The 13,909-nt window shown below is 29.5% G+C and overlaps 1 protein-coding gene across 2 annotated transcripts; it reads left to right on the top strand.

Moving 5' to 3' along the window:
- Positions 1-1,627: 1,627 nt before the first annotated feature.
- On the top strand, positions 1,628-10,841 carry LOC120086140 (sulfate transporter 3.1-like). 2 transcript variants are annotated; one of them, XM_039042606.1, is made up of 13 exons: positions 1,628-2,096; positions 2,536-2,743; positions 3,287-3,458; positions 4,482-4,547; positions 6,528-6,641; positions 7,943-8,059; positions 8,825-8,951; positions 9,041-9,327; positions 9,537-9,727; positions 9,845-9,930; positions 10,014-10,090; positions 10,286-10,360; positions 10,418-10,841. In XM_039042606.1, exons 1-13 carry the CDS (start codon positions 1,745-1,747, stop codon positions 10,529-10,531), a joined length of 1,986 nt encoding a protein of 661 aa, XP_038898534.1. In that variant the 5' UTR covers positions 1,628-1,744; the 3' UTR covers positions 10,532-10,841. The 2 variants fall into 2 exon arrangements, with proteins under 2 accessions (XP_038898534.1, XP_038898533.1); XM_039042605.1 differs by having other exon boundaries at positions 10,286-10,841.
- The last annotated feature ends 3,068 nt before the right edge of the window (positions 10,842-13,909 follow it).

Raw genomic sequence — 13,909 nt, forward strand, 5'->3', positions numbered from 1 at the left:
ACAATGTTAGTCAAAATAAAACATATCAGAAAATGTAAATTAATCACTTACACAAATATATTGTTTAAATTAATACAACTATTATCGTTTGGGGATAAAAATGGATATTTTTCTGAAATAAGATCATGTTTACCCTAATGAAAACGTAATAAATCAATGGTAATGTAAAAAATGGGTCCCATTTGACTATATTTGGTGTTGTTAATTTGTGTTTTGCATCAATACTAACACATGAGGCACACTTTCCAAATATGTAATAAAAAATGCAAACTGATTGATGAATAGAGCGTGCTCAATCTAATTGTGTCTGAAAATTATGTCGTATCATTACAACTATGATTATAGTTACTATTATTGTTGTTGTTTTAAAGAAAAAAGTATGACTTTTGACGCCTTTACTATTACTGTTATCGTGTTGGTAATGGTAAGATAACGATAAATGTGGCAAAATCCATAATTTTAAGTAAACGGTATCAAAAGTAATTCAATTACACTTAACAATTCAACTCATTACAATTTATCCATCAATGAATTTCTATTAAAATTACACCAATTTTAATTACGGTTTGGTAAATGTCTCCGACGTAATTTAGAGGGCTATGTTGAATTGAAAAAAAAAAAATTATTCCTAAGAAAAATAACTTTAAAAATTGAAACAAAAAGTTAAAAAAATGGCTCATACCATTAATATGATGCTCAATTTGTTTGAAATTTTCTTAGATTCAAAAAGAACCAATTTAAAATAAATTATATAGATATCCTCATTTTTATATATAGATATTATCATATTTCTCTTAATTTTTCAATTGTTAGCTTGCACAATTTTTCCTAACAACCAAAATTTTAAGTTAAAACATAAAATCCCACAAAATTTTACAAAAGTCTAATATCATAATCTCCTCTTCAATATACCAAAACGATAAATAGTCAAATAAAAAAGTATTTGACTTTTAACACCCACAACTACTATCATACAATTTTGTTAAAATATGCGAGTCTTAAAATCATTTGGTGTTTTATCTATTATCTTTCTTCTTATTATAGTTCATATACCTTAATTAAAATGTGTGATTTTATTTATTTTAGATAAATAAGTATCAGATAGTTAACAGAAAATGGAGTAAGAGTGTATTAAAGAAGGGAGTGGAGAAAGAGATAAAAAATAGAGAGATAAGACGGTATTAACGATTTATGATCATATAATAAGAACGATATTTTCTATTTTTTTAAGTTTAAGGGTATTTTAAAAAAATTTTAAAATTTAGAGTATTTTTTAAACAAAACCTTAATGATTTTCATCCCAAATTAACGTTAAAAATATTTTTTAACTCATTTTAAAAGTATAGGGTACTTTTGAAATATCCAAAACTTTAAAGACATTTTTGAAACGTAGTGTAAGAGTTTTATGAGCCTTTTTTATTTTTGAGAAATGGGTAAACTTATAAAATCAAAATAGGATACGCATGAAAAAAAATATAAAATAAAAGGAAATAGAGAGTGAAAGATCACAGGGAACGTGTACCTGCCAACAATGCTAGTGGGACCCATCAACCACTCAGAATTTTTGTTTAAAAAAAATCGAAAATAAAAATTAAAAACCTCCATCGTCTTTGTATAAATCCCTCTCCCCTGTAACCATTTCCCTGCAACTCCTCTGCTCTAACACTCTCTCAAAAATCCCCAAATAAACAACAAAATCATCATATTTATTAATTCCCCTTTTCCTTTTTCATATATTCTTCCAATGGGTAACGCCGATTACGTATACCCAACTTCAGCGGCGGCAGGGGACGGCGGCGAGTGCTTACACAGGGCAGCGATTCCGCCGGCGCAGCCGTTCGTGAAGTCGCTGAAGAACGGTTTGAAGGAGACGTTCTTCCCGGACGACCCACTCCGGCAGTTCAAGAATCAGCCGGCGAGGAGGAAGATGATTCTGGGTTTACAGTACTTTTTTCCGGTGGTGGAATGGGGGCCACGGTACAATTTAGGGCTTTTGAAATCGGATCTTGTTTCTGGTATCACCATTGCTAGCCTCGCCATTCCTCAGGGGATTAGTTATGCTAAGCTTGCTAACTTGCCTCCGATACTTGGACTCTGTAAGTTTGCGTATTTTAAACTTTTAAATTAAAACTAAATACGTTTAGTTACCACACGCATTTTGTTAAATATGAGATGGATATTTTTTACTTTTGATTTAAGAAATAATGTTTTCGTTTTATATAGAAGTAGAAATCTTTGCCTTTTGAAAACTACTTAATTAATTTGATCTCAAGAACTTTTTGGTTGATAACGTAATCTAATTTATATTCAGGTTGGAAATTTCGATCAAATTTATAATTGAAATAACAAGTGAATATAGACATGGTCTAATAATAATTGAGATATATATAGAATGTTTTTCTAAGGTCAAAATGGTCATCCTCCAATTTATTATCGTGAAGCAATATAAAGAACAATAATCGGAGGGCCCCACGAGTGAAAACTTTTTTTTTTTTTTTTAAAAAAGTGTAGTTATTAATTAATGTAATTATGCAGATTCGAGTTTTATTCCTCCGTTGATTTATGCCATGATGGGAAGCTCAAAGGACTTAGCCGTCGGCACCGTGGCAGTGGCGTCGCTTCTGATCAGCTCAATGTTAGGGGCGGAGGTTAGCCCTGTCCAAAACCCCACTCTTTATCTCCACCTTGCTTTCACCGCCACTTTCTTTGCCGGAGTTTTCCAGGCTTCCTTAGGCCTCTTAAGGTACGTAATTAACCTCAAATTCATCATTTTCTTTCAATTTCATCCCTATAATTTACTATAAAAATGAGATAGAGAAAATTATTTTTCTGGTTTAATAGCTAAGTATTATTCTTTCTTATCTATCGTGTTCTCTTTGCATGTGATGAAAGAGATGCGGTAAACAATAAATCGTAAACATTTAATCAAATTTGAGGGATCAAATTGAAAATTTAGAAAATGTGAGGGTTTAAGTGAAAACCAAATAAAATTATTGAATTATAAATGATATATGGTATTTTTAGGAGAAAAATAAGATGAAATTAAATGATGAGGAGGAATCCTGATGTAGCAATAGGTAGATCCATTCCCCATCATATCAAATTATCATCATCACCTTTGCTTCTAATCTTTGCCTCATTCTCTATCTCTCTCATATAATAAAACCAAAATAATAATAATAATAATACATAGAAAGAAAATAAATAATAAATAATAAATAAATTATGCATATTTAATTAAATAGAGGATTAACTATTTGCATGGATTATATATGAATAAATACAGGTTAGGGTTCATTGTTGATTTTTTGTCCCATGCGACCATTGTCGGGTTCATGGCAGGCGCCGCCACAGTGGTGTGCCTACAGCAGCTCAAAGGCATCTTAGGGTTAACCCATTTCACTCACTCAACAGACCTTGTCTCCGTCCTCCGCTCTGTTTTTACCCAAGTTCATCAGGTTCAATTTCTTCGTTTAAAAGTGTTCACAGTTCGATTCAGTTCGGTTTGGATTCAAACCGAATTGTACCACAAATTTTAAAAAATATGTTTTTTGAAATCAAATCGAATCAACACAGTTTGTTTCGGTTTGATTTTACCCTTTTTTTTAAAAAAAAAAATTATGTTTTTTTTTTATATTTCTAAATTTCGTTGAAACAATGTATTTAAAGTAATTTTAACGGCTACTTTTGAAATTTAAAAATAATAAAAATTAAATAAAATAACTTAATGAAAAGAAATAACTTGTTTTTTTTAATATATTTATTAAAAAGCGGTCCAGTTCGATTTTAATTCGGTTTTCAGATTTGAAATCGAATCGAACCGTAATAATTTGGTTTGAAAATATATCAAATCGAACCGAACGATATTAATTTGATTTCGGTTCGGTTTTATCGATTTCAATGATCATCCCTATCCTCGTTGATGTGTGGTACTTTTTAGAAAAAGAATATTTTATGAAAATATAAGGAGAAAGCTCTCTTACTTTTTTGTTTCAGCCCTACACCATGTGCCTTGTATTCCACTCTTAGCTATTTATAAAATTGGATTGTCCTTTATGTAACATTTTTCAATTTCATCTTTTTTTTTTTTTTTTTTTTTTTTTTTTTTTTTTGGGTTAAAACTATTGATTTCTTACTAAGTCAGTAATAATTATTTTTTTTAAAATAACAAAGGTAGATTAAGACCAATGTGAAAAAAGAAATATATATATATATATATATATTCCTAGGCTAACCCCTTAGAGAATCCAATATATTAAAAGTTCTTTCAAATCATGTACGTTGAAAGTGGGTCCATTTTATTGAAGTAAAAACTAAAAAAAAAAACAAACAAAACAAACAATATTTTAGTGTTAATCAAATTAATTAACATTATGGTTTTTATGTGAAAAGAAAATTATAATAGAAAAGGGATACATATTAGGTATAAATTATGAGAGATGTTAATTATTTAATAATAATTTATTTGGATTCTATTGCAGTGGAGATGGGAAAGTGGGGTATTGGGCTGCTGTTTTCTCTTCTTCCTCCTCATCACCAGATACTTTGTGAGTACAAATTAAATTTATATACTCTCTTTAATTTCCTTTTAGAATATAACATTATAATTAGCAGAGACAATTTAAAACCTTAACTAGTAAAAAAAATTACAAAAAACACCTATAAAAAATTACCAATATTTTTAGCCCAATTTGATAATCATTTCGACCTTATTTGATCATCATTTGGTTTTTGGAAATAAAGTCTATTTTCTTTTCAATTTTTACAATGATTTATTCATCCTTCTTATATAATAGAGTTTAATTCTTGAGCTAAATTGGAAAAAACAAAAAAAAGTTTTAAAAGTTATATTTTCTAGTTCTATAAAAATTGACCTTTTTTTTTTTAAATTTTGATAGAAATTAGATAGTAAGGTTAAGAAATTTAGAAATAGAAATGATCATTATAAGTTTAATTATAAAAAAATTTAAAACTAAATAGTTACCAAACATGATTTTTGTTTTTGTTTTAAATTTAGGTTTGTTTTCTATATTATGCATTAATTTGATTTTTTTTTATTTGGAACTTAAACTAAAAACAAATTCTTAGAATATATATATATATATATATATATATATAATTATATGAATATTATTAGAGCTGCTTAGATGGATGGTTTCACCTTTTTTAATATTGCAATTTATGATGATTTATGGAATTAAATTCATTGGATGAAGTGTCACATCTTACCCACCGGCTTTTTCATGGGAGTAAAAAATTATGCATGACACCAACCATAAATTACCGACAATTTTTTAAATTTGGTACCGTCGAATCCCCATAGTTAACGTGACGAAATCATTTAGGTTTTATTTGATAATTATTTGATTTTTTATTTTTGTTTCAGAAAATTAAGTCTTTTCATCACCAATTCTTTCAATAATACAATGGATAAATTCTTAGCCAAATTTCAAAAACAAAAACAATTTTTTGAAAGTTACTTTTTTTCTTAAAATTTGGTTTTGTATTTTAAATTATTGGTGAAAAGTGGATAACAAATGAAGAAATTTGAAGGTAGAAATAGTATCTATAAGCATAATTTTAAAAAACAAAAATAGAAAATAAAATGGTTACCTAGCAAATCTTAATTGGTGATCTCCTTTTGGATTTATTTAATTAATTCTACTTAATCATCTCAATTACCAATACTATCTCGTTGAACAAAGTCTAAAATTCACATGTTGCCCACGTGGCCTTTTCTCTAAATAAGGTATTTTTGTCTTTTTTTCTATTGCTTTGATAAAACAAAAAAGAAAATAAAATCAAACTTTTAAAATTTACATTTATTATATTTATTTTCTCAGCTACATTTTTTTAAGAAATATATATTTTTTTTAAAAAAAATTACTATTTTTCATTTTTAAAATTAGACCATGGTTCAAAAAATAATTGTGAAAGCATAATTTTCCAAAGCAAAGATCTAGCTCAATACAATTTAAAATTTAGGATTCGAAAATTTTCAGTCTTATATTTATAATACCTTTTCTCTTAGAACATAAAAAAGGATAAGAAAAGAATTTAAGAATATAAGGTTGGTAGAAGTAGTTAGGAATCACCTCATCATTATTATTATTTTCATTCGAACTTTACTTTTTGCTTTAGTATTTTAGATAGGAATAATCAAAATTAACTTCCATAATAATCTAATTAATTACATTTCATAACCCCCATTTCAACCCTAATCCTAGACCAACCTTCCCCAAACCTAAAAACCTAGTTAAAAATTAAAATTACCCACCTCACTTTTCTTGCAAAATTCACTCACTTTTTTTGTAGCTATATTTAAACCAACATTAATTCAAGAGTGAAAAACATCATTGGAAAGAAACCAAATTTACCATAAATTTTTATTTGTCGCGTTCATGAAATTAAAATTTTGATCCGAAATCGACATCGATATTTTCATTTTTTTCATTTTTTAAATAATTTTATCAGAAATATCTATCTACACAACATTTTAAACCTTGTGTTGTGTTACAATGTATCAGAGCAAGAAAAAGCCAAAATTCTTCTGGATATCAGCAATGGCACCTTTGACTTCAGTGATTTTAGGAAGCCTTTTAGTGTTTCTCACTCATGCTGAAAAGCACGGAGTTGAAGTGGTAAGTTTAAGTTAATATGTTATGGTAAATTTAATTTTGGATAATTAGATTATGATTCAATTTTTATTTTTTTTATTGAAAAAAGATTGTTTTATTTGTAATTTTCTCGTACAAATAATAGAGTCCAATTTGTAATACGGCTTCCTTAGACCGCCATACAAAGACAGGATAGATCTAAAAAAATTCAGCCTTAGCCGACTACCGATTATGGAATACTTAAATTACACCACAATATTTCCCTTAAAAGAGAATTTCAGTTTCAATTCTATCACTATCTTCTCTTTAAATTTATATATATTTAAATATTTTAGTCCATAGTTTTTGAATAAATTATTTTATTTTTCATGATAAATAAATATAATTCGATTGACAGGATGTTTATATCATTAGTATTGAAGTTAGAAGTCCAATTCATCCATCATAGAAAAAGAAGTTGATTTTTAGGTAAAAAAGTTGTGTATCTAAGTAAATTAATAAATTGTATTGCTTTATGTTACAACTTTAGTTCTTAAAAAATTGTTTTTGTCCTAAATTTAATTAAAACCATATTTTAAAAAATTAGAAGCATGATCGTCGTGAAGAATCTTGAAGAGTAAAAATTGAAAAAAAAAAGTGAAAATATAATTTTGTTAATTGTATTTTAGGATTTATTTATTTAATTTTATGTACTTTCAAATGACTATTTTAATCTATGAATATCAAATTTAATCTTCAAAAGTTAATTTTTATTGAAATTAGCCCAAAAATAATTATTATTAGGTAAGAAAATTTATTTCTATTACCTATTATTATTATTATTATTATTAGGTAAGAAAATATAATATAGGAATATATTTTTAAAAATATAGTAAAATTATAATAATAACTAAATTTTTGAATTAAAAATAGATATTAAAATTGAATAAATTACAAACTACAACAATAAGAAAAATACTATTTTAACCCAAAAAAATAACAAAAAAAAGGAGAGATAGTCATTAATAATAATAATAAAAAAAAAAAGTGAAGCCTTGTTTTTGTCCACTCCAAAGTGGAGAGTGAAGTGGGCCCACAACAATTAATAGAAATCTGTTTTATTGGTTTGGTCTCAATTCTTTGTCTTTGATTGGACCTTTTTTCAACTATTTTCCAAAGGTTTCCTCTCTTTCTTCTTCTTTCCTTCATCCAAAATGAATAATTTTAAAAATCTATTTTGGCTTCACATTCAATTATTCTTCATGATTGTTTTTAAAAATGAATAATTTTAAATATAAATAAATATATATATATATAATATATATATAATTTATTGTTTGGAACAGATTGGAGAATTAAAAGAAAGGGCAAATCCAGTGTCAATTACAAATTTGGTGTTTGTGTCACCTTATCTTTCCACTGCCATTAAAACTGGCATCATCACTGGCGTCATAGCTCTTGCGGTATATTCATCAACCTTCTTCTTTTATCTTCTCTTTTCTTATTCCTCAATCCTCACTTTTTTTTTTCTTTTATATATATAATTATAATGTTAAAATCATAATATATATTATATATATATAATATATATATATATATATATACTTTTTAACTAGTTTAATTATTTTTGCCATTATGAAAATTTTGTTGATTAAATAATAATAATAAAAACAGCTTTCAAAACTAGCTCTTCAATAGTTTGATTAGTTAGAAATTTGAATATTCAACTTTCACCTAACTAAATAACAATTTTTTTATTTAGGATAATAACTTAACGCAATATTTTTTAACTTTTAAAAAACTAATGTTTTTAGTACAAAGTTGAAAATTAAATATTATTTTACCACCAAACTTGGACTTAGATATAAAAATTTAGGAGGAAAAAGCAAAGAATAAGGCCCCGTTTTATAACTTTTTGTTTTTAAAAATTATGTTAATTTTTTTTTATCATTTGTTCGAATTGTTTTTTTTAAGAAAAATTTTGAATTCTTAATCAAATTTAAATAGAATTAGATTATAAAATTTGTCCCTACATTTATTTAGTTTATTTGATCTCTAAACTTTCTCAATTTCGAATGGAATATATTTTTAAAGAATGTGCAAAGAGATAAAATTTTAATTGATAAATTAATTTTAAAAAGTGTAAATTAAAAGCCTCAGACTTGAAATTTTGAAAACTTCAAAATGATGAAGACATGATTTTGGGATGAACATTGATGAATGAGCAGGAAGGAATAGCAGTTGGAAGAAGCTTCGCAATGTTCAAACATTACAACATTGATGGCAACAAGGAAATGGTAGCCATTGGCACAATGAACATGGTCGGCTCTTGCTTCTCTTGCTATCTCACCACAGGTTTGAAGGAAAAAAAAAAATCCCTTTATTCCACTTCCATTTCTGAGGAGACCCACTTGATTTTGACTTCGAAATCGCCATACTTGCAGGCCCATTTTCGCGATCGGCTGTGAACTACAATGCAGGATGCAAAACAGCGGTATCAAACGTGGTAATGGCGATCGCAGTGATGTTGACATTGTTGTTCTTGACTCCTCTGTTCCACTACACTCCTCTTGTTGTGCTTTCTTCCATCATCATTTCCGCCATGCTTGGCCTCATCGATTACGAAGCTGCTATTCACTTGTGGAAGGTTGATAAATTCGATTTCCTTGTCTGCATTGGCGCTTATGCTGGTGTTGTCTTTGCCAGTGTTGAAATTGGCTTGGTCATTGCGGTATGCTCTGACTCTTTCTTTCTTGTTTTTGGGTCTGCCCGTAAGGTGTTTGTGAAAATGTCTAGCTGAATTTCTCTATGTGTTATTTCATTTTTAGTGTCCTAGAACCAATTACCAATAAGTTTTAGATTCATTTGTTAAGTGGGTGGGTTTGGTATGTATAAACTTTTGTAGATACTATTCACAAGGTTGTGACCAACTTATTGCAGGTGGTGATATCTCTGCTGAGACTACTTTTGTTCGTTGCGAGGCCGAGGACACTTGTGCTTGGAAACCTTCCCAATTCCACGGTTTACAGGAATGTTGACCAATACCCGAATGCCAATAATGTTCCTGGCATTCTCATACTTGAGATTGACGCTCCCATTTACTTTGCCAATTCCAGCTACTTGAGAGAAAGGTATCTAATCTATCACATTGGCACCTTTCTTTCAAGTACATGTGAATACTGAATGATTCATTTTTTGGATGGATTTTTTGGAAGTTTTCTCTGAATGTCGTATCCTTTATGTTTTAGGATTATAAGGTGGGTTGATGAAGAGGAAGATAGAATAAAAGCTTCCGGTGAAAGTACCTTACAATATGTCGTATTGGACATGAGTGGTAAGTATTGGATATTCAACTGTTGAAATGGACACACTTGTTTTCTTTTTGATAATGTAGTCTGAGAATTATCTCTTTTTCAGCCGTTGGCAACATTGATACAAGTGGAATAAGTATGTTTGAAGAGATAAAGAAGATTTTAGAAAGAAGGGGATTGAAGGTACAGTAAGCGACTGTCAAAACTTCCATTTTCCTGCTGCATACTCTCTTTTTCAACTCTGAAAAAAGTTATTGAAGTTATAAAGTTGGAAAAACATATTAGCATTGTCAAACTTCATGGATGGGGATGGGTCAAGTATATTTGCCCTCGAATTTGTTATCCACTCAAAGTTGCTTCTCTTTCCCATCTATGCAGATAGTTTTGGCCAACCCTGGAGCTGAGGTAATGAAGAAGCTGGACAAGGGCAAGTTCATCGAGACCCTCGGACATGAATGGATCTATCTTACGGCTGTCTCTTATACACATCTAGATGTGTATAAGAGACAGGAATGGATCTATCTTACGGTCGCCGAAGCTGTAGCGGCCTGCAACTATATGCTTCACTCTTGCAAACCAAACCCTGTAACTGATGAGAAAGCTGAGCCATGGAACAATGTCTAAGACATTGAATCAAGGAAAGCAAGCAGAGCCATGGAACAAACAATGCCTCTGCTGAAGTCTCAAGCTGAAGTTAACCTCCGGGGTAATTTTCCCCCCCTCTGGATAGTATCACTTGTAGGCCAAAATAGTATTTATATATAGATAAATATATATAAAAAAAAATATGCAATTTATATTGAAAAAAGAGAGAGAGAGAGAGAGATGATATGGAAGTGAGGAAATGCTTGTATTGCATTCCCTATTTTCTCAATCGAATTACTAATTGTAAAGTTGTATCTAAAAATAATGCTAAGCCTTTTTTCGTCTGGAATCTTTCAGTCTCACTCCACCCCCTCATTTTTTATTTATTGGGAAAGTCTGTAAGAAATGCATTTGAATTACAAAACTGCTAGAATGATTATTGCTCATCGTTATAGCTCAATGAATATGTCACAACCCGAACCTAGAATTAACATTTGACACCTTGCCTTAGTTCGATCCATGAAATTTTCTCTATGGATTACAAACATAATGTGATATGTATTAGAAATTCATTGAGTTAGAATCCATGCCTCAAAACCGAAAAAGAGTCTTTGATTCTATTTTTTTTAGTACAATAAAGATTCGAACCATAAATCTCTGGATTGTTGTTAACACATTCATATGCTAATTGGCTATGCTCATTTTAGCCAAAAAGAATCAAGGATGGAAATGATAAGTTGGTACAAAGAAGGAACAAATAGAGAAAAGGAAAGAACTCTTGTATCAAAGAGAAATAGTGGAAGATCACAAAAATTCAAAAGGGTACATACACGAACAGGATGAAGGAAAAAGATAAGGTTACCTTTATAAGAAATTTCTTATATTTCAATGATCAAAGAGATTTATAATCTGACAACCCCTTTCAAACTCACGATGGAGCTACACAAAATATGGATGATTAGCCAAATAAAAATGGAAAATAAGATGTGTAAACCTTTGCGAAGGAGTTAGCAATTTGCAAAGATGAAGGAAGTTTTGAAGGTAAGATTACCATTTTGATAGTGATGTCAAGTAATATGACAAATCAATTTTAATATGTTTGGTATATACCTAGAAGATATATATATATAGATAGATATAGATATTTTGTTATTTGAATAGTATTCTAATCAAATTGAACTGTGAGTAGCAACAGCTCAATAAAGAGTAGTTGGAGAGTAGTTGCATGAAGAAGTTGTATATACTTTCATGTATAGATTTGATCTATACCATGATATAAAACTGATAGGATATAGAAGCATGCAACGGAAGCAAACATAACCAATAAGCACTCTAATTACATTTAATTTGAGTTCTAAAACATGCAAAAGTAAATTTTTCGGAAGAGGGTTTTCAAGAACATCATACCTTTGAAGAATCCTCCAAATCCAAGCTGCTTTCCATGAATTCTCAGCTTCAAATCTATAGTGAACCACCGACAGATCTCTCTACTGTTCTCAGTCTTGAATTTGAGTGGTGGAACTCAAGATTGGAGTGAATTGTGAAGGGAATGTGTAAGGGTTTTAGTTAGAGAGGAACTTTTTGCAGAATTTTCCTAAAATCCAGCAGCCCACCTCATCCATCAGCAAAAAGTGAGAGTTTTATATCCATTAACCATGCAAGCACCGAAAGATTTCAGCCAAAGCCACCTCAATTTGATGAAGGAAGTGGCCTAGGTGTTTGTTTGGAGATGAAGACACCAAGACAAACAAACTTGTGGATAAATCAACTTTCTCAGTTTTTATTTTTTAAATTTCTTTTATTTAATTCCAAAATTTTATTTCTAAATTTGAATTTAAAAATTGAAATTTAATTTGATTTTAACTAATTAAAATGAAAAAATAATTTAATATCAAATATTAAATTAATCAAACACCTAATTTTAAACATGAATCATATTCATGTAATTAATATTTAAATATAAACTCTCCAATTTCGTTTAATTTCGATAAATTAAACGTTAGTTATATCGAATATAATTATATAAACCCTAATTGCAATTTGAACACTTCAAATTGAAAACCCTAAATTCAAACTAAACATTTCAACATGAAATTCAATTTGAACACTTCAAATTGAAATTATTTCAAATTCACTCAATTTACTAATTCAAGGTTGTTTTACGAGTTAGTAGAGAAACCTTACAGACCTACAGATCATGAGCTCCAACGATTTGAGATTAATTGGCTAAAACACTTTAGACTAAATTAATCAATATTCGTTAACTACTGAGTCACACCATTGTAGCTCGATAGTTGCATTCTCCTCACTGTAGATATATTTGTATCCACTTATTTTAACCATAATCAGTAAATCGACCCTTCACAGGTTATTCGTAATAAGGCTGGGTCAAATGCTATTTTTACTCCTGAAATTACATCTTACTCCTTAAGTTCTATTAATTCTCTAATGAACAATTGGTTTGTGATCCAATCACTAAATCGGATCTGGATTAAGCACTTAAGAGGGTGAATTCCATCTTACACCCTATGTCTCCAGCTATCTACCTGGTCTTATCCTTGAAATGGGAGGCTTATTGAGCCGACGCTGTTGAACCAACTCTAACCTATGCAAATTTAAGTATCATCCCGAATAAACAGGAGTTCATAGTTAGCTCAGAATTAAGATTGAGTTACCTAGGTCATCTAAGTGAAATAGTCAGTCTTAAACAGTAAGCAACATTATAAAGTAAGAGTGACTTATTTCTTGGTCCGATCTTACGCAAACTCATTGCATAGAACGCCCCCACTCCTCATGTTAGTACATGAACAAATCAGGATCACTTCATTTGTAGCATTTTACAACAAATTGTAACAACTACAGAATGAACCGCATTCAATAGTGTTACCAGAATAAGATACTGATAACTTGTAAGAAATACAAGTTATTGTATCTCTTCTATGTAAAAAAAAATAAGAGAAAGGCATGAAGTTTTGACATTCTTTACCAAATAATTTATACAAAAAAAAATGGAGTATGCGATCACACACTCTCAGTGAAGCAGTCATCGCTTGATCAAAGAGCCGTAGGGAGCAAGGAATTGTAGAGCCGTAGGGAGCAAGGAATTGCAGACCATGACTTGATTCTATACTCTTTTCTTTTCCTTTGTGTATTTGCATTGTACTTTCTTTATTGACAAATTCAAACTTTACAATATGAATACATGTTCATCTTATTTTTTATCCCTCTTTCCCATCAATATCATGCATGACTAAATTGTCAAATGGGTTGAGAAGTGTGCAGCTGACACTACTAAACAACAAGAAGATCAGGCGATCAACTTATCTTATGCATGCTTATATGACTTGCTTGAATCAATTGAGAGATTTTTTTAAGTAAATTTAATCTAAGTTTGAAAAACCTTAGATTTGGATCTCA

Source organism: Benincasa hispida, chromosome 9 (genome assembly GCF_009727055.1).
Source record: "Benincasa hispida cultivar B227 chromosome 9, ASM972705v1, whole genome shotgun sequence".
In the NCBI taxonomy this organism is placed as follows: Eukaryota; Viridiplantae; Streptophyta; class Magnoliopsida; order Cucurbitales; family Cucurbitaceae; genus Benincasa; species Benincasa hispida.

Bases quoted from the DNA above. Each gene is read 5' to 3' on its own strand.
- LOC120086140 (XM_039042605.1), top strand. From the start codon at position 1,745: ATGGGTAACGCCGATTACGTATACCCAACTTCAGCGGCGGCAGGGGAC. The intron at 2,744-3,286 runs GTACGTAATTAA...GAATAAATACAG, and splicing joins GCTTCCTTAGGCCTCTTAAG to GTTAGGGTTCATTGTTGATT. The intron at 9,728-9,844 runs GTATCTAATCTA...TTTATGTTTTAG, and splicing joins TCCAGCTACTTGAGAGAAAG to GATTATAAGGTGGGTTGATG.